This window comes from Triplophysa dalaica, chromosome 1 (assembly GCF_015846415.1).
Source record: "Triplophysa dalaica isolate WHDGS20190420 chromosome 1, ASM1584641v1, whole genome shotgun sequence".
In the NCBI taxonomy this organism is placed as follows: domain Eukaryota; kingdom Metazoa; phylum Chordata; class Actinopteri; order Cypriniformes; family Nemacheilidae; genus Triplophysa; species Triplophysa dalaica.
In genome coordinates this window covers 1,743,517-1,767,213 of record NC_079542.1, presented here as the reverse complement: position 1 = coordinate 1,767,213, position 23,697 = coordinate 1,743,517, and the positions used below count along the sequence as shown (strand labels likewise).

Sequence of the window (23,697 nt, the reverse complement as noted above, 5' to 3'; positions counted from 1 at the left end):
TCAAGTATTAAAAAGGAAACGTTTTTGGTCAACGATATAAGATTCCCGTGACTGTTAATGAGATGACATAATATGTGATGCTATTCTTAATGGCCTTTCTGAGTCAAGAATTAGCGGTGTAGATATTTAACGTAAAAAAGACTCAATGGATCATGTTTACTCAACTGTGAATTAAATTCAATAAACATACTATTTATTTATTTTTATTGACAGTAATGTAGTTTCAAAGCACAGACATAAACAAAACACTAGGGGGAGTTCACAAAAAGATATCAAAGAAATTACTAAGTTTTCAGTGGCTTTTGTGTCAAAGGAAATCAAATTGAATCAACACATCTGTGTAAATGACATTTTGCTAACAAACGGATCGATTTAATCACAATTATACAACTTCTAGTAGCCAGTGGTCAATTCTTTTTTCTCCAAAACACCAAAACGTATATGTTTCCAAAATAACACAAAATCTCTATCAACATTCTTAATAATAAAATCACAAACATTTCCCCAAAAAGGTTTCCCAAACGAGCAGTACCAGTATAAACCAATCACAGTTTCTAAGCAATTCTAACAAAAAAGTGCAATTCGGATCTAATTTAATTTAATTATGAAATGTCTTGTGGGGGAGAGTCTATGAATAATTGTATGTGACGCTTCCTTAGTTTTGTGTGTGATTAAATATTGATTGAATAAACACACTTTATGTCACGTTCCTCGCTGCGGTTGTCACGTGGTCACGTGTTCTGACCCGGAAGTAGCAAGGAGTGACGACGAGGGCGAAAACTTCCTCCGCGTCAGGTCAGCGACGCGCGTCTTCCCCGCGGTCATCGCAAACGGTCGATTTTCAGCTGAAAAACACAAACATCGGCGCGTCACCTCGCGTGCAGCAGCTGTCAGTCACACAGTTCAACGAAGTCTTCAGGTAAGTCGCGGTTATACCGCTCGTCTCCCTGGCAACCGTGACTAGTGGCCTTTGCCGAGGAAACGCCTTTGTGCGATTGCCTGAGATATATATATATATACGGGAATAAACATCAAATGGCCTCGTTTAATTACACTTCTTATTTCTCTACTGAAGACTGCTGCTGACGTGTCTACTTAAGACTTTCACCGCAGCGACGGAAAGCGATCTGTTAGCATTACAGCTAAAGCTAAATAGTAAATACACATTCAGAAATGAAAAAAAACGCCTCACGTTCAACCGCCGATGATTAATACAACGCACTGACGATATATGTTATCTGATCGTTATATTAACGTTACCCGTCGGGTTTTTTGTTTTCTTACGCTACATGTATCGATGTTTATTGATGTTTTTCTTGTTATCATAATGTAAGCGTTTATTTAAGGTGCATCAAATCGGAAGTAATTATTTGTCTTTGTCAGGTTTCTTTCTTTATTTTAATTAAATCATCTGACAACATCTCAACATTTTTTTCCTCACAGATGTAACTTAGATTTATGCAAACAGTTCGGCGAGACTATTTGATGTCAAAAATGTTTCTTCAGTTCAACTTAAAAAGTTTTAGTTAATCTTTTTATTCATTATTTATGTTGTAAACTCGTAGTAAGGCTTCATAATATATACTGTAAAAAAGCAAGGGTTTGTCAGATTTGGTTTTATACTGTACACGTTTAGAAGTTGTAGGGCTGTTACGATTATGACATTTGGCTGACGGTTAATTGTCAATTAAAAACGTGCGATCATGGCGATTAATTGTCCGTTTAAAGGCTTCAACAATTATAACGATTAATGAAATTCATTCAATGAAAAAATATAGGTACATTAAGAAATTCTGAAAATAACTAGTAACATTCCTTATAGAGTGACCTTAATAGAAAATAATTGAGATATGAGGATGATGTAGCTCGATCTGTAGATGAAGCTAATGTGTTAATTTTATGAGAACTCATTATACACCAAAAAATACAAATCTAATAACATTTAAATTATGAGGAAATGACATTTGAATTTAACCGTGAGTGGAGATCAAGGACGGTGGATGTAAAATGCTGCACATTGCTCTTGTTTTCTAAGGATTTACAATCATTGCTGTTGTCAATGATTGTTGTCAATGATCTGAAATCATTACAATTATGTCAAATAGTTGCAATGAGACGATTGTTCAATTATTGCGACAGCGCTAGTACTGGCGCCTTTTCCTGAAAGAGTGCAATGTTGTATATATAATTATTTTTATAATATATAGATATAACTTAAATTTCAAGATTTCAAGTTATTGAATTTTTCACGTCATCGTTATATTGCAGCTGGGCATTCCAGGATTATGAACGTGACATTTTGCGTTATGGACGTGACATACAAATACTCAGAGAATTAATTGGACACGATTATATGGAACCATCTGTTTATATTTCTAAACAACAAAAAATGTAAGTCTATGAAAAAAATATCTACTTAAAAAAGGAAAATAAACATGCGTTATATGTGATGTGACAAAGAAAGGATGTGGTTTTTGGGAGACAATAAACTTTAAAAGGATTTCTGTAAAATAAAAAGCACAATCATGAATCAATAATACCCAATGAATGGAAAAGTGATGCCTCTTTATAGAACTTAAAATAGTTACTTTATATTCATATTCATGTGTCCATTTATGAGGAATATGAAGTGTTATTGATGTGACAATCCTGAAAATGACCTTACCTGACTATGAAAAATCATGCAGTAAAAATAAAACAAATGCTTTACAAATTTGAAGAGAGATCTCACATGGGTATTTGACCAACCAAATGAAAGAATCTGTGCTGTTGCCATAGTAAAAATGGTAAAAACATACTTTTTTCGTGGTAAAGTTGACATTTTCACGGAATTGCCCAGCTCTAATTTCAACTCGTATTTCGTGTAAAAAAAGCACATTTTATGAACTGACTTTCTGTCAGACATTCAGTAACAGAGGTTTCTCTACATCAGTAGAAAACAGACTACGTCGGTCTCATCATGTGCTTCAGGACGTCATATGACAGAACGTTCAGTGTTTCCATCTGCAGAAGTAAATACACTCGCTCTCACAGCAGATGAGAAAGGGTTTGTTTCTGAAAATTCAGAAGAATCTAAATGAACATGTCTATGTCACGGAGAAACTCTTGCACTCCTCGGGTGAGTGGATATACATTAACTGTGTTCACGCTTAATAGACATGTCACGGCTTTTACATTTTTTCCTGATTTCGACACCTCGTTTCATAGTGGCACCTGAAGAATATTGAGGTTTAAATCCAAATTCTCCTTCGTTTGTAGACGCCGTTAATATACGTCAGTATAACCTTATTGGATTTTGCCACATTCTTCATCAGATATTTTTGTCATATAAAAAAAAATGATCATAGAGATGAATTTTTTCTCTTGTGGTCCTCCAGAAAGCTGAATGATCCGATGTTTAGCGTGTGCAAGAGCAACAACAGCATCGAACTTGAGTGTTATGGTCTCGAAGCGTGAAGCTGAAACGTACATCTCTTCTGTACGTCTGTGATTATACAGAAGGTCCAGCTTCCTGAAGCATGTGATGACAGCGTGTTTTTTCTGTTGTATGAAGCGCATGATTTAATCTCCCTGAGGCCTCGTTCTGCTCTCCCGGAGATCGAACATAAGACGACCGTGTTTGTTCATCGAGACTGATTTCAGATCAGTGGTGCCGATATTTAAAAGATTTCCAGTCCTGGTTAGGGATTCACGCTAATTATACATTTCTAAATCGATTCTGAAATCGATTTGATGTTTTATGCACAGCTCTTCCGTGAACTACAACTGTTTGATCATTAGGAAATACTGCGTGATCTAAAATCACGATGAGATCGAGTCGTTTATAACGTGTATTTGAAAAAGCAACACTCGTCTATCATCATTAATATAAATCAACTTTATTATCATGAAAATACCCGAAAAGGTTTTTAAGAACAGCGATAGAATATGACCACAGTCATTACGTGCGGCAAACGCCCAAAACACTCACTTCGCACCGCGTCATTCGGGCTGCAGGATGTCCTTTCGCGTTTATACATTCACTTAACATTTAAATTAATCGTGCTTAAAAACTTCATTCGCGTCTGGAGGGAACGCACCATGTGGCTGCGACAAAATTTGACTATGCATCACTTTTTGACGCATTAAAAACATTCTGTTATTGCAAACTGTTGCATTATACAACGTGGCGGTATTTTGATCATGTCAGTACATACTGCAGATTTAGTAAAAGTGTATTTGATTTGTGTGTGTGTCGTCAGTTGTCGAGCAGTGTGATCGGCAGGATGAGTTCTGACGGTGGGGGGAAGCCGGTGAAGGTGGGATCTCTGGTGGAGGTCATCGGTAAGGGTCAACGTGGGACGGTGGCGTACATCGGCGCCACTCTCTTTGCCTCAGGGAAATGGGTGGGCGTCATTCTGGACGAGCCTAAAGGAAAGAACGATGGAACGGTGCAGGGAAAACGCTACTTCACCTGCGAGGAGAATCATGGGATATTTGTCAGACAGTCTCAGGTGAGGAGGAGGACCGAGCGTGTATGAAGATGGTTCTTTATTCACTCTCTGAATGTTTTTTTTGACTGTTGTAGATGGGTTATTCAGCTCTTTTTTTAAGTGATCATGTTTGAAAATTAAAGGATTCAGAAAGCGTTATGTAATGGATAATCCACAGCTAGGCGTGTGTTAAAGGGTTTTAACTCTTTCCCCGCCAGCCTTTTTACAAAAATGTTGCATGTACGCATGCGTTTTTTTAAAAACATTTTCACCAAATTTTAATAGCCCACAGACATTTTCTGTAAAGAATATATGGACAAACAGTAAGTCCAATGAAAGAACAGAGTCTCTGCTTTTAAACTAAAGAAACCGTATTCGGTTTTTATCACGCCGTAGATGTGGGTAGGCTTCTTCAAAAATGCATCACTTTGATTAAACAGCTGAGATAATTTTTTTTTTTTCAAAGATTCTGCCCAGATAACACTCAGAACAATCATTAAAAACCAATAAGAAACATACCTTCTAGGTTCTGGGATCCTGTACTTTTTCCCAAAGGTGTGTAATAGCACCACCTGCTGTATAACAGTACAAACACTGATTGCTGTAATAACTCGTCTTTGGCGGGGAACCGTTTTTTTTTAGATGACGAGATAACTCGTAAATGGCGGTGAAGGAGTTAATGCACAAATCCAGTATTCAATCCATTATTCAAACAGACCTTGGTATAATTCATTTCATACAATGGACCAGGTGTGACCCATGATTCAGTCAGTCAGTTATTGTTATCCTGTCGCTGAGATCGTCCACTGGCCGGCTCATGAATCTCTTCATCTGGTTCTTCAGATTCAGCTCATGGATGATGGAGGGAGCTCCGCCACGTCTCCAGAAACACCTGACTCGGGGGTGTCCAAACTGCCCAAAAAAGGTAAGAGTGGCTTATTTCAATCATATCCACGTCTTCTTTAGTCATCACAGAAACATCACACAGTTGTTTTGTCTTATTTCAGAGATCCAGGAGATAGGGAAAGGAGTAAAGCAGGTATGATGACTATCCACTCTTTACTCATTTCTCACTCGCGCTCAGTCGGTTGACACGTCTGATGTCCAGTCTTTTACACTGTTTTTATTAAACCAATAATAACTTTGTTTTCTCTTCTTTTGACAAAAAGTAATATGGACTTTATGCAGGGCTGTACGTTAACTTTTTTGCACATTGCAAGGGTGCTACAGAGGTTTAAAGCTTCGTAGCGCAGGCCGAACAGTTGTATCACAAGTATACGTCTGTTAGCATCTTGAAAAAAAACACAAGTGCAGGTCATCGCATAAATAAACAGGATACTTGAAAAGGACCTTAACGTTATACAAATGGATAATTAGTTTTTTCAGTGCTTTACTATACAGTAGTAAATATATTTGTCCATAAAAGTACTGCATTATAATATATTATTTACTACAGTAAACTGTGGTTAAATTATTGTTTACTATAATCTATTTCAACCTTACTATAGTAAATGTTTAAGTATACTATAGTGTTAACTACAGTTTTAAAATTTACTACATCTTGTTCAAAGTGAGCTGGCTTTTATTTTGACGGGTTGTGGCACAGTGTATTTGATGGTAGCTTCACTCAAACAGTGAAATGCTTGTAAAATAAACTCAAAACAGCTCTCTGGATGAAGCTCATATGTTTATGTCCTCGTATGGTAAGATGCAGACAAATCCACGAGTCACAAGCTTGTTACATGTTAAAGTGCTCAGCTCATTCACTCATAGACACATAGAACAAGCAGAGGACATATTTAAATAACGTAGTAGAATTGCGCTTTCTTGATTCCTTCCATGTTTTCCCACATCGCACAGATCATATGGCCCTGCAGTTGTTTGTGGCGTCGGAAAGTTTTCTAGATGAACTTGTTTTGACAGAAGACTTGAGCGAAGAAAGATGTTCTACAGGGTTTTGTTTTCAGTATGTAGTTGCATATCATGTTTATCTTGGTATGGAAACCTGTTGTGACCGAACATGTAGAGCTACAACCTCTGTTCACTTAAATGTCTCCTGAACGTAAATGGGGGAGGAGGCGACAATGTCACATGATTCTGGGGGCCAATAGAAAGATTTCATTTTCAAATCATCACAGTGTTTGCGTATTCAACTGTGTTGTTTCTTATATGTTTGTGTGTGTGTTTTGACTCTTTGCTAACATTATGAACAGACTCCAGCAGCCAAGAAGGTAGAACATCAGTACATGAGTCCAACACGTCACTTTTTATTATCTAGGACAGTGGTTCTCAACCGGTGGGGCGTGCCACACTCTCCTGGGGGGGCGCGAGTAGGCTACATGATGGGAGGGAAAAAAACCTGAAAAACATTTTTACACATTTTTTTAACACTAAACTACTGTCATAAAAAGTTATAGTTTTGTATATACATAACTCCTGAATGAAAATTCAAATTTGTTTGGACTGATTTAAAAAAAAAGAGTTTTGAACAAATTTGATTGGTTTGTGGATAGTGAGCGCAAATGCAGGTGATAAGCGGTTTTATTAAGCGAGTCATTGAGTCGTTCATTCAAGCGATACTTTCAAACGTCCGATTCATCAAGAATGAGACAGATGTTTAAATACATTTATGTTGTTAATAAATAAATAACAATAAATTGTTGTAACAGCAATATCTCCACGTTTTGTTTTTCACTGTAAAATTTTAATGATTTGCCAATGCAAAGAGAGTACCGCCAGCTTTCCCCCCACTTCAAGCACTGATTATAACACAAACAAATCATCCTCCTGGCGACTTTTTTTTGTCAAAAGCGACAAATCCAGTAACTTTTACTGGTGTCTTTTGAGACTTTTGTGGTGTTTGGAGACTCGAAAGCACGAATCACTCTCTTCCGTCCAAAAGCACTCACAGGCGGTCAGTCTCTCAGTAGCCTCACGCAGCAGTCAGAGCAGAGTGGAGACACACACCCCTAGGCGTCCAGGCTGCAAATGAATCGCGCATGCGCATGGCCGCCGCCGCTCCCGCCCTGGCTTACAGAGCGAGGTGTAAATGTAAATGTTCACTCACTCTCACACAAAAATAAATCACTGCATTTAAAGTGACTCAAGACATAGCTCTGCATTCACTCTAGTCTAGTCTCTTGCCAAGTTTGCTTGTGCCAGCTCTCACTAGTCTGTTGTCAATCTTGATTTACATAGACCTTTACTACAAACCCCCAACAGTCTTTTTAAAGACTAAACCCACAAACATTCTTGGTAAAGATTAGATCAAATCTCACCCATGGCCAGTCATTTTTTTTAGCTGCTAGGCAGTAGCTACACTTAGCTAAAACTACCCACGCGACTAAGACACACACACACACACACACACACACTACAATAGTTAAGTATTAAAATAAAATCTGAATTGTCTGCAAAATAATTATTTTGTTTGCCTAATTAAAGATCGTGCCTAAGTCCCAACTGATTAGCCCCTGATACGTCTCTCAACACAGCCACACACACAGTTACATATCGCCTAAACTTTATTGAAAACACATAACAAAAACGGAGAAATTTCTTGTGAGGACCAACAAGCCAACCGACGCACCACCAGCTGCAAAAAAGCTTCGGAGGTACGATGAAGCATACCTGCAGTTTGGCTTTACAGTCACGGCTGATCTGAGACCTTATTGTGTCCTGTGTGCCAAGATGCTGGCAAAAGACAGTATGAAGCCCTGCAAAATTAAAAAGGCACCTCGAAACAAAGCATGCTGGCGTTAAAAATAAACCGGCTGAATATTTTAAAAGAAAGCTTGATGGCCTCCATCAGCAACAGGCAACCATTTCAGTGCACAGCACTATGTCTAAACAGTGTTTGGAGGCATCGTATGTAGTGGCCAAAAGAATCGGTAAACTGGGTAAACCGCATACAATCGCTGAGACTCATTTTGCCGGTTTGAGATTTGAGGCCATGTTTGTCAAACATTGAGCCAAGAATTGAGGATCTTTGCAAGGCAAAGCAGGCTCAGGTCTCACATTAACATCACCTACCTGCAAGCCTCTGTAAAAAAATGCAGATGATACCTACTATTAGGCCTAGTAATGACAATAATAAAGCATACATTAATGGGTCAATGACGTGTTTTGTGTCCAAATTCATTATTTTCCTAAAAAGAATTTGAATAAATACATGTCATATATCAAATGGATCTACAATATGTCCTTTATAAGAAACCCTTTTCATTTTATTGAAATTCAATAGATTTTTTGAGTTTTGGTGTTTGAAAGACCAAAAATGTCAGGTGGTGCGACCGTCCGAACATACAAACAGAGAACAAAACTGAGAAATAAATGTTAATTTTCTCAATAAAATTCTTAATAAAATATTTTGGCATGATTTTGTGTTAAATTTCTTATATATGAGGGGAAAAATACTCAGTGCTAAATACATTAAATGTATATTATTTTAAATTAATATATGGTCGCACCACCTGACATTTTCTTATTTGTCATTGACCCTAATATCACAGGTCTGGTGCCAATTCCCAATTATAACAATAATCTAGTAATGATAATTGGCCTATACTGATGATAAGAATAATAACAACAATAACAACAATAAAGCATGTAACCGCCTATAATTATATAGCAATAGCCTAGTAATGATGATAGGCATACTACTACTCATAATAATACTAATAATGTCTACAAGCTCACATTAGAAGTCTGGTTCTACTGCCAATTATAACAATAGCCTAGTAATGATAATAGGCCTATACTGGTGATAATAATAATAATAATGTGGGCCTAAAAATAATAGCCTAGGGCTATCAATCTATCTATCTATCTATGCAAGGTGGTGTGGGGGGGGGGCAGCTTGCAAAAGGTTGAGAACCCCTGATCTAGGAAGTTCACTCATTAGACAACTCGTGTTTCTATTTACTTTTGGGTTTTCCTTCGTTGGTGTGAATTTGGTTTGAATGGAATGGTGTGGCATGTCATCATCTCACTGAAATACTCATACAGCACGTTTGCACGACCAAGCGGTGTCTTCTCATTGGATGTTGCCTGCATCACTGCAGTCAGGAAAGATGCTGATTGGTTCATTGGGTCAATTCAGACAGAATCTCTTCTTCAGATGAAGTTTCTGAATAAAAATCCAGAAAGATTTCCAATGATAACACCCTGGCATCAGCATCTTTTGTGATTGTTTTATGAACGATGTTGTAAATTGGAGTTGTGATTCTTTCTCACCGGAATGTTCTCTTTGTTTATCCTGATATATCTCCTGTGATGTGTGGTCTCCTTTGTCTGGTTTCTTTGCGTTGTGTGTGTTTTTCTGCTTACCTCTCCTCCCTCTGCCCGTCCCTCAGACTGCTGTGCGTCGTAGTACCAAGGTGAGCCTGAACACACTTTGCAGCAAAGCAAAGCATTCTGGGAATGTCAGGTGTAACCTATGATGACTGTGTTTGAATTGGAGTTATCATGCAACGTTATTTGTCAAATTTTTACTGAAAGTAGCCTGATTTACTATAATGGCCAAAAACAGGAGAGACTGTATCCCACAATGCATTGTGCCCAATCTGACCTTCACAATTCTCGTACTCTGTGTGCTGTCACCTTAAGCTGTCACAGAGAGATGGTGGTCTAGTGGGTTAAACCACTGAACTGGTAAATCAAAGGTTGCTGGTTCGATCCCAGCATCCACCACCAGTGTGTCCTTGAGCAAGACACTTTACTCCATGTTGCTCCAGGGGGATTATCTCTGTAATAAGTGCACTGTAAGTCGCTTTGGATAAAAGCGTCTGCCAAATGACTAAATGTAAATGTAATCAGCTGTTAAATAACCAACTATTCGTTTTCGTTTCTTCTGGGTTTCCTGAAATGAGCTCGCGTGTCCGTCAATGTGTTTTTTTCTCGAGGTTGTCAAATGGCATCGATTGTTTGTAATAAAAAGCGAGCACATTTAAACACACACTCACTGCTGAGCCGTCTATGTGTGTTTCACTCAAACATGTTTAACTTGAAATGCTCGCACTCATTATGCAACTGTCCAATCAGAGTGCAAGAGGGGCGGGACTTGCCGATTCTCAAAATACGGTTTAACGTAGGAATTCATTCGAACAGCATTGTTATCATGACCAATTTAAAATACGGTGACTAATTCTACACAACATATTGGCATCATTATTATTTCTGTGAGATCAATTTTTTTGTCCCTCAATCTCTTACACTTCTTTCTGCACACTTCCTCTGAATAAACACATCGACTCGTCACGGGAAAGTAGTTGTAAAATACAGCGAATACGCTCTATATGGTGGCTTTAGCTACCTTGCAGTCTCAATATGTGCTGTATCTATATAGCTAAAAAAAACATTTTTTACAACTTACAAGGGCTGCGTTTCCGAAAAGCATCATTAGTATTTTAAAAAATGCTCTTTACTCAATTTGAGCTCTTGCACATATGTAATATTATGTATAGCGCACATAAAAGCAAAGAAAATGTTAAAGTTTGACCACAACATCCCACTTCATCTATGTACAACAAAAACAATACCAAAGTTCACATTTTGGTCATAGACTGTTCGTCTCTGTAATGAATGTTGTGTCCGCTACCTTAAATTATAAAAAAATGTTTATGAAACAGTATCTGTGAAATCAGGTCTCTGTACTGCGTTACGTCAGTGGATGTGATCACATTATCAGTCATGTAAAAACACGTTGACGGACATGCGGTCTAAACCATCAGATGTCGCTCAGTTTACCTGCACCTGAGCTGTGATGTCATTGTGTGTCACAGTGGAACCCTCCCAGTCGTCTCTCCAGCTCCAGCTCTCTCCCCTCTCTCATTATGGTATGTGTCAGATCCCCCTCATCAGGTGTCGGTCGGTTCTGAGGGTCACACAGCATCACTGATGTCACTGACTTGTCATTCAACTCAACTCTTTACAAAAAAAGAGGTTTCACACTTAAATCCGTCTTTAAAAGGGCCTGCGACAGCGTCAATCCAAACTTTCACACACTTGCGTGACCTGCCAGAACTATCGCTAAACGCTTGATTCTCGGTGCGGTCAGTGAAATCAGAGGCGAAATCCAATCACAGGAGGTGAACGGGAGACAGTCATGACCTGGGAATTGCTGCACAGAACTCATCAGAGTGTCTTTTCCGGGGTCCAGTGAGATCAAGGGTCACGATGTGTGTCGGCTGATGTGGTTTCATCATCGGTTCATAATCCTCTTGTGTTGCAGGCCGGACGTCCATCTGTCGGTTCCGGGTTCTCGGGGTCCGTGTTGGTAGAAAAGGAGTCCACTTCCTCACCGCAGACGGCACTGGGAGCGCCTGTCGTACCACAGCCCGGTGGGACCCCCAGTGCCCACCAACCCACAACCACAAGCAAAGTGAGTGACCTTTGATCCCGTTACACCAAAAACTAAGTTTTTATATCAGCGCTATGTTTATTCTCACCTCATGTACTGTAGTTTCACATTTGAAATGCATTTTGATTGGCCGACAGTGTTTTTTTTTTTTTTTTATAGTCATCTTCTCAGTTTTTCCTCTTTTACTATATTTAATATCGATTTGTTTCATGTTCATTTTATTTTGCCGATTTGCTTTTTTTAAAAGAAGACAGGTGGAGAATGTTCCCCTATGATGAATGTGTCTGTATGCAGGAGGAGGAGTCTCTTCGAGCTCAGGTGAAGGATCTGGAGGAGAAGCTGGAGACTCTGAGGATGAAGCGCTCAGAAGATAAAGTCAAGCTGAAGGAAATGGAGAAGCACAAGATTCAGATGGAGCAGCTGCAGGAGTGGAAGATCAAGATGCAGGAGCAACAGAACGACCTGCAGAAGCAACTCAAAGAGGCGAAGAAGGTATACTCAATTCTGAATGGTCAGTCGTGACTTTTTGAGGTCTGTACTTTTCTGAGAACAACAGCTAAAGACTCATCCGGCTGCTGCGAGTCGTCTTGACCTACACACGAAAACTAGGGCTGGGTAAAAAATATAGATCTTCAATTTAAAGAAAGGAATGCACATGCCTCAGAGAATAGGATCTGTAGTTTACCTCTAGTCCAGAGGATGGCGCCATTGTTTATTTCATTTTAGTATTAATTCTTAAACAACATGTTTCAAGTTGTTCATGAATTTCAAGTTTCAATGTTGCACATTGACAATGGGTTTTTTTACAGTAACGTTGGGTTACACAAAGTTAAAGTAAAGAGCTTCCAAATAGTTTCAGTTACCAGACTACATATTTAAATATGTATTTCATATCTGCAAAACAAATATTTTAAATGAAATACTGATAACTAATCGTCATCGAATCGAAATTGAATCGAATTGAAACAATATAAATAAGAATTGAATTGAAACAATATAAATAAAAATAGTATTTAATTGAATAGAAACATATAAATAATAATATAATTTAATCAAATTGAAACCATATAAATGAAGATAGAATTTAATCGAGTTTAAACAATATAAATAAAAATTGAATTGAATTGAGTCGAATTGAAACCATATAATTAAGAATCGAATTGCCAAAATGGTCTTAAAACTCAGACCTAACGAATACTTTCAGGATAAATATGACATAAGTAAGAAATAACTCACGGCTAGCTGTGCATTAAAGCTGTGAGTTATTTTTTACATATGTCATATTCAGACGTCGAGGCCAAGAACCAGCCGATGCGAAGCAGAGGAAATCCATTTACGGCCAGCCGGGGATTATCCCGCTTATACCATGGTCATTTGCCAAGTTAAAGCTGTTATTGACTTCATTTTTTATTAAAATTATTTTCCTCAGTTAATTTCAAACGTTGATCAAGCCGAACTACCTGTGCATTAAACGGCTTTAATGCACACTTACCAGCCAATCAGAACACAGTATTTAACCAGACCATGGTACAAATGAGATTATAGATCGACAGATCACGTTGTGTCTGGGAAAGGAACAGCTTTTTTCTGAACCTCTGCTCTTAATAAGCTTTCCTGTAGCTCAGTGGTAAGGTTGTTGGTTCGATCCCAGGGGATTGCAAATACCTATGTAAAACGTATAGAATAAAGCAATGTAAGTCGCTTTGGATAAAAGCGTCTGCCAAATGCCTAAATGTAAATGTAAATGTAATGTGTAAATGTGAAGGTGTCTAATAAATAATTGGTTGTAGTTGGTTATGTCGAAATGAAATTGGCGTGTGGTGTAAATGTGTGCTGATGTCATCGAGCAGGAGGCTCGTGAGGCTCTGGAGTCCAAAGATCGCTACATGGAGGAGATGGCAGATACAGCAGACGCCATTGAGATGGCCACGCTGGACAAAGAGATGGCGGAGGAGAAAGGCGAGTCGCTCCAGCAGGAGGTGGAAAGTCTGAAGGAGAAGGTGGAGGAGCTCACCATGGATCTGGAGATCCTCAAGCACGAGATCGAGGAGAACGGTACGAGAACACCTCGAGCACACACACCGACACCAGCTCTGACGACCGGTCACGTGACCAGCTGACCCGTCTGTCTCGTTGCAGGGTCTGACGGAGCCGCGTCCAGTTACCAAGTTAAACAGCTGGAGGAACAGAACGGCCGGCTGAAAGAAGCCCTGGTCAGGTAAAGTTCTCACTTGTCACTTCCTGTTTCCTGCGACTAGCTAAAAAATGAGCATGAGACTTGATCTTCACGGCTTCACCGCTGTGCTGTCTGTGTGTGTTCAGAATGAGAGATCTGTCGTCCTCTGAGAAGCAGGAGCACATTAAGCTTCAGAAACACATGGAGAAGAAGAACTCTGAGCTGGAGACACTGCGAGCACAGAAAGAGAAACAGCAGGAAGAGATGAAGCAGGCTGAAGACACCATAGATGAGCTCAAAGAGCAGGTGTGTGTGAGAGATCTCTTATCACAGTGACTGGTTATAACTCTGATGAACATGTATGATGATAGCTTTACATCACATGCGTGTGCGTGTTTCAGGTGGATGCCGCGCTTGGGGCCGAGGAGATGGTCGAGACGCTGACGGAGAGAAATCTAGACCTGGAGGAGAAAGTGCGAGAACTCCGAGAGACAGTCAGTGACCTGGTGAGACACACGTTTCAGAATCAGAACAAGTATGTTTGGCAAATGTATGGTGTCAGACGGAGAACCACAAGAGAGGAAGACTGTATAAGGGGCGGCAGCTCACTGGGGTTAACCCTTGAACTCTGGCCTGCATCACAGGAAGCCATAAACGAGATGAATGATGAGCTGCAAGAGAATGCCCGCGAGACCGAGTTGGAGCTCCGCGAGCAACTGGACCTGGGTGGAGCACGAGTCCGAGAAGCTCAGAAGAGAGTAGAGGCGGCCCAAGAGACAGTGGCCGACTATCAGCAAACTATCAACAAATACAGAGAACTCACCACGCACCTCCAGGTCAGCGAGAAGAGATTTGTTGTTGTTCGATTGTGTTACGCGATTCAAATTACAACTCTTTTCTTTTCCTTAACAGGAAGTGAACCGAGAGTTGACCAATCAGCAGAGCACCAGTGTGGAGCAGCAGCCAGCCCCGGAGCTCTTTGATTTTAAAATCAAGTTTGCAGAGACCAAAGCTTACGCGAAGGTACAGCTGCTCTTCAGTCTTTACCTGCCATGTGACTTCACCACAGGAGACGACTCAACTGTGCGTGTGTGTGTGTAGGCCATTGAGATGGAGCTCCGTAAGATGGAGGTTAATCAAGCGAACCGGCAGGTGGCTCTCCTGACATCCTTCATGCCCGAGTCTTTCCTGAGACATGGAGGTGACTACGACTGCATCCTTGTGTTGCTGCTGATCCCCAGACTCATATGCAAGGTAACAGAGCTTCATGCTCAATCCGTTCTTAACGTCAACGCTAAAGCTACAAAGCTCATATTGTAGTTTGACACTAGAACCAAAAACCACTAGGATAGTGTTGTATGTTTTGTTCAGCTGAGTACTTACAATATCTAAAATGTGAAAATCAGCATTCACGGGTCTGTGCAGCCGCCTTTAGACGGTGTCATATCCGCGTTCCCCTTTGTTACCGCCTTGACTGACGTAGAAACCGTATGACAACAGTGTCGTGGACGAATGCGGAAGTAGCGTCTAGCAAGCCGCTAGCCTGCTTCGAGCAGTCACTTATTTATGGACCACAATTATAAGCAACATTTAAAAAACGTCACTACATTACATGATTTTGCGTTCCCGTCTGATTGATGGCCATCAGCGGTGGAGTTAAGACAGTCATGCTACGCTCCTTTACAGCGTCATCAAGCTTTGTCATTGTTGTTGTTTTGATCGTGCGCCCTCTAGCGGCGGTTTTTACAAACTGTAGCTTTAAAACATACTTATCACCGAAAACAATTGTGTGAAACACACACAAACACATTTACTGTACTTACATTTGTATGTAACGTCAAAATCGGTTGTTGCTAGAAGGGATACAGCTACGGCCGGGGGTGATGCAATATCTTGCCATAAAATTATAATAAATGACATTAGCTAACGCCTACACCTAGCCCAACCCTAAACCTGTCCATAAAACATAGTTATTAACTGTTTTCAGTGTGACAAAAAGTATGCAGTATTAAAGTGCGCATGCCCAGTGTAGGTAGCTGTATCCTTTCTAGCCTTAACTGTCGAAATCGCTCTATATTTGCTTCAAAATGGGTCGTGAGAACTCGTAAGCCAAGATCACGTGATCACAGACGGACCTCCGAAAGGGTCCTGCAGGTGGGATTCAGGCGTACACTTTCTACATTTGAAAAACGTCCACCCCGTGGCAGTTCTAGTGTAGATGAAGGTCAGTGGTGATGAGCTCACGGTGATGATGTGACGTTGTGTTGCAGGCGGAGTTGATCAGTAAACAGGCTCAGGAGAAGTTTGATCTGAACGGAGCTTCAGGAGAGCGCGCTGGACTCCGCGGGCCGGCCGGAGAGCAGCTGAGTTTCGCGTCTGGTCTGGTTTATTCTCTGAGTCTGCTGCAGGCCACGCTGCACAAGTATCAGCTGTACGTCTGCGTCACTGTGACGTCATCATGACCATCATTACACACTAACTCCAACAACATCCGTGTGCATGTAAAAATGTTTTGTACATGGATGATTTCAGACAGAAAACTGTGTTCATGAAAGTGTACGTACGAGACATTCTGAAATCACGTTGTGGTCATGTGTGTCAGAGCTCTGAGTCAGTGTGATGTGGAGGTGTACAAGCGGATGGGGACGCTGTACTCTGAGATGAGCGTTCACGAGCGTTCTCTGGACTTTCTCATTGATCTGCTTCATAAAGATCAGCTGGACGAGACCATTCAAGTGGAGCCGCTCACTAAAGCCATCAAATACTACCAGGTACACACACACAAAAACGCACAGATGCAAACACAAATACAAACACTCAAACACAAACGCACACACGCATGTACAGACATGCAAACAAACACGTACAGATGCACAAACACACACAGACACACAAATGCACAGATGCACACACACATTAAACAGGCACACAAACGAACACTCACTCATGCACACAAACACGCAAGCAAACACACACGCACACACATAAACACACAAAAGCACACACAAACAATCACGCACAGATAAACACACAAAAAAATGTACACACAAACAAACATGCAAACACACACAATAACACACACACATGCACATGCACAAGAATGAACACACACAAACATACATGCACACACACACACATAGACAATCAAACATGCAAACACACACGCACATAAACACAAAATTGTACACATGCACGCATACAAATACGCACAGACACACAAACGCACACTCACTCACACACACAAACATGCATGCAAACACACACATGCACAGATGCACAAACACGCACTCACAAAAACGCACACAGACAAAAACATGCACACACACACACACAAACAAACAAACACATGCAAACACACACATGTTCTTTTGAATGACATCATGAGTCAATAAGCTGACAGTTGTGTGTTCTCCGCAGCAACTCTACAGCTTTCATCTCTCTGAGCAACCTGAAGACTGCACCATACAACTGTCTGATCACATCAAGGTACACACACACACACACACACACATGAAGAGAGAAAGAGAGAGAGAATAATCCTGCCGTTGTTTGTCCCCTGTAGTTTACTCAGAGCGCTCTCGACTGCATGGGGGCGGAGGCTGGGCGTCTGCGGGCATTTCTGCAGGCGGGACAGGAAGGGGCGGAGCTTTCTGTGCTGCTGAAGGACCTGGACACTTCCCGTGGCGACATTGGTCAGTTCTGTAAGAAGATCCGCAGGAGGATGCCCGGAACCGACGCGCCTGGAATACCTGCAGCTCTCACCTTCAGTCCCGAGGTACCAGAAACACAAAGCGTCGCTGCAGCGGCGACCATGCGTTTACAGTATGCGGTGTACAGGACGTGATGTCATGTGCGTGTTTGTGTAGGTGAGCGAGACGCTGGCAGACTGCAGGAAGCAGCTGACACGTGCGGTGGCGGTCCTGCAGGAAGTGGCGGCCGCCGGCGCTCAGATGATCGCCCCGCTGGCTGAACCCGAGGGCCTGAACGCAATTAAAGTGGAGGATGCGATGTTTAAAGCCGTGGAGCAGGTGCACACACGCAACACACTCACACATACAAACACATCACACATTGATAGGTTAATAATAAAAGAGTCAATTGTGTGTGACAGGTGTACGGCTCTCACGAGCTCAATCCTTACGAGTGTCTCCGTCAGTCCTGCTCTGCTGTCATAGCAACCATGAACAAGATGGCCACCGCCATGCAGGAGGGCGAGTATGATGCCGAGAAGCCTCAGCAAACGGTACACATTCGCATCCTCCTCATCCTCACGCATATCACATCTCCTGAAGACTCACGTGTGTGTGTGTGTGTGTGTGCAGCGTCCTCCAGTGGAGATCTGTGCGGCTGCAGTGCGAGCTGAGATGACAGATGCTGAAGGTTTGGGCAATAAAGTGGAAGATCGAGAAACTGTCATCAAAGAACTGAAAAAATCGCTCAAAATCAAGGTGACCGCGTTTATATTTTCACTCTTCTGTAGCATTAGATCAGTCACGCAGATGCAGCTGTGACACCAAACATTACCGTAGTTGATGTGCATATGTTAAGATTTCTTTGAGCTCAGTGTTGCGATGCAGTCGACACGCGGTGCCGTTATTGAGAATAAATCATGATGTCATTGTGTGGAACAGGGAGAGGAGCTGAGCGAGGCCCACGTCCGTCTCAGCTTGTTGGAGAAGAAACTGGACACCTCCACCAAAGACGCAGATGAGCGTGTGGAGAAGATCCAGAGCAAACTAGACGACGCTCTCGCTCTGCTCAAAAAGAAAGAGAAGTGAGTGTGTGTGTGCGCACGTGTTTTATGCTGGATTTTTTGTTCAATGAAAGTTTTAGATCTTTGTCTCAGCTGAAGATAACAAAGACATTTAAATACAAATGGTTTTTTTTTTCACGAGGAGAGGAATTTGAATTCTATCTGAAACTGTGTGAATGGTTTTCGGACGCTCTGTGTGTTTCGTCAGAGAGTTCGAGGAGACCATGGACGCGCTGCAGGCGGATATCGATCAGTTGGAATCGGAGAAGGTGGAGTTAAAACAGAGAATCAGCAACCAATCACGAGCTGCTGATGTCTACCGTGGGCCGCAGGCATCTGGCATTGCCTCAATCATCACGGGAACGGCAGCAGGTTCACACACAAACACACAGAGATACATGTCATCAGGTGTGTCGTGTAGGAGTTTGACCTCTCTCTCTCTCTCTCTCTCTCTCTCTCTCTCTCTGTCTCTCTCTCTCTCTCTCTCTTTCTGTGTGTGTGTGCAGGTGTAGTTGAAGTGGTGGATTCTCCTCTCCTCAAACAACAGATCGACATGCAGCGACTCGCTATCACACATCTGAAGACTGAAAATTACAGACTGAAGGTATTTTTTTAAAGAGTTAACGCTCAGGATAGAGTGTGTGAGTGTGTGAGTGTGTGAGTGTGTGAGTGTGTGAGTGTGTGAGTGAGTGTGAAGGAGGTCATTGAGAGGTGCTGACGCGAGTGTCACTGTGTGAACAGGCTGAGAAGATGCGCGATCAGCTGGCGTCTCTCCCTCCTCTCAGAGTGTCCAGTGTGACGGCGGTGAGAGACGGAATCACATCAGACACACTTTCAGGTTCACTTTACCGTAAAACAGATCTTGTGCTCAACAACCTGCTGAAGATGAGCGCTGGAGTCAAAGTAGTGGACATCACCGGCAAAACACCAGGTCTGTCTCTCTCTATATCGGTGTGTCATGTCTGTCTCTCTCCCTCCCTCTGTCTGTCTCTCTCTCTCTATATCGGTGTGTCATGTCTGTCTCTCTCTCTCCCTCTGTCTGTCTGTCTCTCTCTATATCGGTGTGTCATGTCTGTCTCTCTCTCTCCCTCCCTCTGTCTGTCTCTCTCTCTCTCTCTCTTTATAGCGGTGTTATTAGTGAGGGTCACTGTGTTTTACATGTTTCCAGAATTTGATCGCCCTATTTTCTATCTTTATGATCAGTGGATATTTGCCTTATTCTTCTCTGCTTGTATTGTTTGATGTGTGCCGGCGCATTTGTAAGATATTCTGAAAGAGTTCTGCATACAGGCTCTCAATGGGATGTTTTTCCCATTTAGTAAAATCTTGATTTGGATTTGTCAGTGGACTTCATAGAGGGCAATCGCTTCAATCACTGAGTCTAATGTTTTCAGCCAAATTCTAACTTTGATTTCTATGGGACATTGACGTTTGATGGTATAGAAGGCCGTGCGTGCTTTACCTCTCAGTTCGTTTACTGCGGGATTAAAGTTTCCTGTGGATGTGATTTTTAAACCCAGGTCATATGTAAATGTGTGTTGTAGGGCTGCAACTAACGATTATTTTAATAATCGATTAATCTGTAAATATTTTTTTCGATTAATCGATGAATCGGATAAAAACAAAAACCAAGAAAAGCATTCATTTCCAACCCTTTATTCAAAAACAGAACTAAAATCTTTAGAAACTGCACAAACATGTTTCTCCTTGAACATCCCTGAGCTGTTATAAATGAAAAAGCATAAGAAATTATGTCTTGTTTTCTGAAAAAACACCTCAAATTAAGTGATTGAATGCTTAAAACAAGCAAAATTATCTGCCAATGGGGTACGAAAAATAATCTTAATGAGATATAATTTCAAACAGAAGTTTTAAGCATCACTTAATTTTCTTGTCTAGTAATCTTGATTTAAGATTTTTTAGATATTTGGACTGGAAATTAGACAAAATTACTAAGTAATTTTTGCAGTGTAGCTATACATGACAACAAATTGATAAATGAATGGTCCAAAAAAGGCGAGTGAATTAAAACGTGTTTTTAGTCTTGATATGCAAAATGCAAAGTAACTATACCACCCCTGCTTTACTACTGTAATTAACCAGCTAACGCTAACTTGTCAAGCTGGATAACGAGTAAACACCAGCACCGGGGACATCACGTTCTACACTTCAAAACGGAAAAAAAGTAGAATTCTGTAATGACTTAACCTGCTGTTGAACTCCTCATCAAAGACTCAAACATGTTTGTGTTTCAGGTGCTGGATCATTGCCGTGGTGCTCCCGTGTCATGTCGCTTTTGCATATTTTGCAGTTCATGCACTTTTTCTGTTTATTTAGTTTGAAATGCTCCCGCACCTTGGATGAGTTGGGTCGCGCGGATTTCTCTGACTCCGCCATGTATCTTCCTCGTTTTTTTTTTTTTTTTGATCCGCCCCGTCTATAACGCGCCAAACTCTGCTAGCATCAGTGCACGAGAGAGACCGAGTGTTTCCACTCCGCTCCGCTCTGCTCCGCACTCAAATAAAGTTTTTTTTAATAATCAAACGTCTCTGCGTCGCGCGACACAACGAATCGATTATCAAATTCGTTGACAACTTTTTTAGTAATCGATTTTTATTGATTTTATCGATTCGTTGTTGCAGCCCTAGTGTGTTGTGATAGTTGGGATCTGGGTGTTTTCTGAAAGGTGATCATATGAGGATGACTGTCATGGTTCAGGTCTGACAGTATTGTTCTAGCAGGTTCAGGTTGTGTTGTGAGCCGTGTTGTGTGGGAGACAACAGAACCAGATCATCTGCATACAGAAGACATTTGATTTATGAGTCATGGAGAGTGAGACCGGGGGCTGTGGATCGCTCTAGAACAGTTGCCAGTTCAGTGATGTAAATATTAAACAATATTGGACTTAAACAGCAACACTGTCTCACTTCACGCTCCTGAGAAAGATATCTAGAACATTTTGTGCAGACTTTTATGCCGCATTTACTCGCGGTGTACATTGATTTGATTTGGTCATAAGTTTAACCACCTATGCCACTTTCAATAAACTTGTGAAACAGTCCTTAGTGCCGAATTGAGTCAAATGCTTTTTTAAAAGTCAATGAAGCATGCATATATTTGACCTTTATCTTGGTAGCACATGTTTTTCAATTAGAGTATGAAGCGTAAAAATATGATCAGTTGTGCGGTATTTTGGTAAAAATCCTATTTGACTTCTGCTCAGGACATGTGTGTGGTTATGTAGATGTGTGCTCTAAGAGTCGAGCGTTTATTAAACTACAGAATCATTTTCCCAGGTTACTACTCACACAGATGCCTCTATAGTTGTTTGGGTCAAATTCTCTCAGTTTTTACGATTGGTGTTATCAAACCTTGATTCCAGATGTCAGGGAAGTGACCTACACTCATAATCACATCAAATCATTTTAAAATGGCCCGTTGGAATTGACTGTCTGTATTTTTTATCATTTCCTTTATAATTCCATCAGGTCCAGATGCTTTTTTTGCTTTAAGGTTTTTGATTTTGTCTTCAAGTTCTTTTTCAGTTATTGGAAAGTCTAATGGGTTTTGATTATCTTTGATCGTTTTTCTAATAGTTTGATTTTGCTCACGGTCTGTGTCTGTCTGTATTATTAAACAATGTTTGGAAATTACTTTTCCATATTTCTCCATTTTGAATTGCCAATTCTTCACGACCCTTTGTTTGACTGTCTGTCTCTCTCTCTCTCTCTTTATATATATATATATATATATATATATTGGTAAGTCATGTCTGTCTCTCTCTCTCTCTTTCTTTATATATATATATATATATATATATATATATATATATATATATTGGTAAGTCATGTCTGTCTCTCTTTCTCTCTGTCTAACGTGCTGTAATATCTACGTGTCTGTCTGCAGCGAGTGCGAGCGCTCAGTTAATGGAGCAGACGGCGAGACTGAATTCATTTAAAGAGACGCTGGATAAACTGAAGGTCAGTCTGATTACATCCTATAATAACACAAGTCTGCTGCGGTGTCTTGAAGACATGTTCTCATTTCAGGCCGAAGTGTCGCAGCACGTGGTCTCTCAGCAGCCCGGCGCCCGCGTTCCGTCCGACTTCGCCACGTTCCCGGCCGCCTCATTCCTCAAGGTATGAAACACGAACTCGACATGTCTGCAAATCCTCACACTGACGTCTCAATAATCGCTCGTATGTTTCTCCTTCAGGCCAAAGAAGAACAGAAAAGCGGCGCCGTGCTGGTCGGCAAGGTGATGATTCCCTGTTCCCGTGGCAATGAGCAGACGCATTGCCTCGTCCTGTCGCAGCAGCAGCTGCAGCGCGTGCACCGCCTCCTGATGACATAATCCGGTGCACGGCAGTGAGCGACAGCGGCCTTCTCCAATCAGATTCCACCGATCACTCAGGAAACCCTTCAGACTTTTACTGCCAAAGACAAGATTTCCTTTAAAGCCGCTCGACTCTTGATGATCAGTCATAGAAAGAAATGAAGCGTGTCTTATTTACTCACTTCATTTAAACCCGTGTCACGCCACGTTTTTAAGAACAGAAATTTGAAAACCCCTGTCACAAGTGTTGTTCACATAAACATCATTTGAATGAATGACACATTGTTCCTTTAATCACATCCCTGGAGAAACACACCTCACACTTTCACAAATATCTCTGCCGCTGTGTTTGTTTTGAGAGTTAACATTTGACAGTCTTTTGAATTATATGCAGAAACGTTTGTTCATTTCACATTCTTATGCAATTTCCTAAAAACATCTGTATGATTTAGTGAAGGAGCTAGAGGTCTGACACACGTCCTCACTCTGATGCTTACAGATCACTTAGGTCTTAATGATAAAACACATGACTGTATTTTAGATTTGCATCAATGAATCGCTGTATTAATTAAATATAATAAATGGACCTGGAAACCTTTA

General features: G+C 41.0%; 1 protein-coding gene across 4 annotated transcripts; it reads left to right on the top strand.

Annotated features, from left to right (window-relative positions):
* Positions 1 to 745: 745 nt before the first annotated feature.
* On the top strand, positions 746 to 23,697 carry dctn1a (dynactin 1a). Of its 4 annotated transcripts, XM_056763865.1 has the most exons (29): positions 746 to 919; positions 4,242 to 4,493; positions 5,316 to 5,397; positions 5,480 to 5,511; positions 6,686 to 6,703; positions 9,827 to 9,850; positions 11,704 to 11,853; positions 12,127 to 12,324; positions 13,683 to 13,887; positions 13,972 to 14,050; positions 14,155 to 14,314; positions 14,410 to 14,514; positions 14,653 to 14,844; positions 14,921 to 15,031; positions 15,110 to 15,262; positions 16,279 to 16,439; positions 16,611 to 16,779; positions 17,426 to 17,494; positions 17,571 to 17,783; positions 17,875 to 18,036; positions 18,120 to 18,251; positions 18,331 to 18,456; positions 18,640 to 18,782; positions 18,970 to 19,133; positions 19,268 to 19,365; positions 19,503 to 19,692; positions 22,668 to 22,741; positions 22,811 to 22,900; positions 22,978 to 23,697. In XM_056763865.1, exons 2-29 carry the CDS (start codon positions 4,266 to 4,268, stop codon positions 23,113 to 23,115), a joined length of 3,666 nt encoding a protein of 1,221 aa, XP_056619843.1. In that variant the 5' UTR covers positions 746 to 919; positions 4,242 to 4,265; the 3' UTR covers positions 23,116 to 23,697. The 4 variants fall into 4 exon arrangements, with proteins under 4 accessions (XP_056619843.1, XP_056619615.1, XP_056619696.1 ...); XM_056763718.1 differs by lacking the exon at positions 746 to 919 and having other exon boundaries at positions 4,287 to 4,493; positions 5,316 to 5,396; positions 5,478 to 5,511; XM_056763637.1 differs by lacking the exons at positions 6,686 to 6,703; positions 9,827 to 9,850 and having other exon boundaries at positions 759 to 919.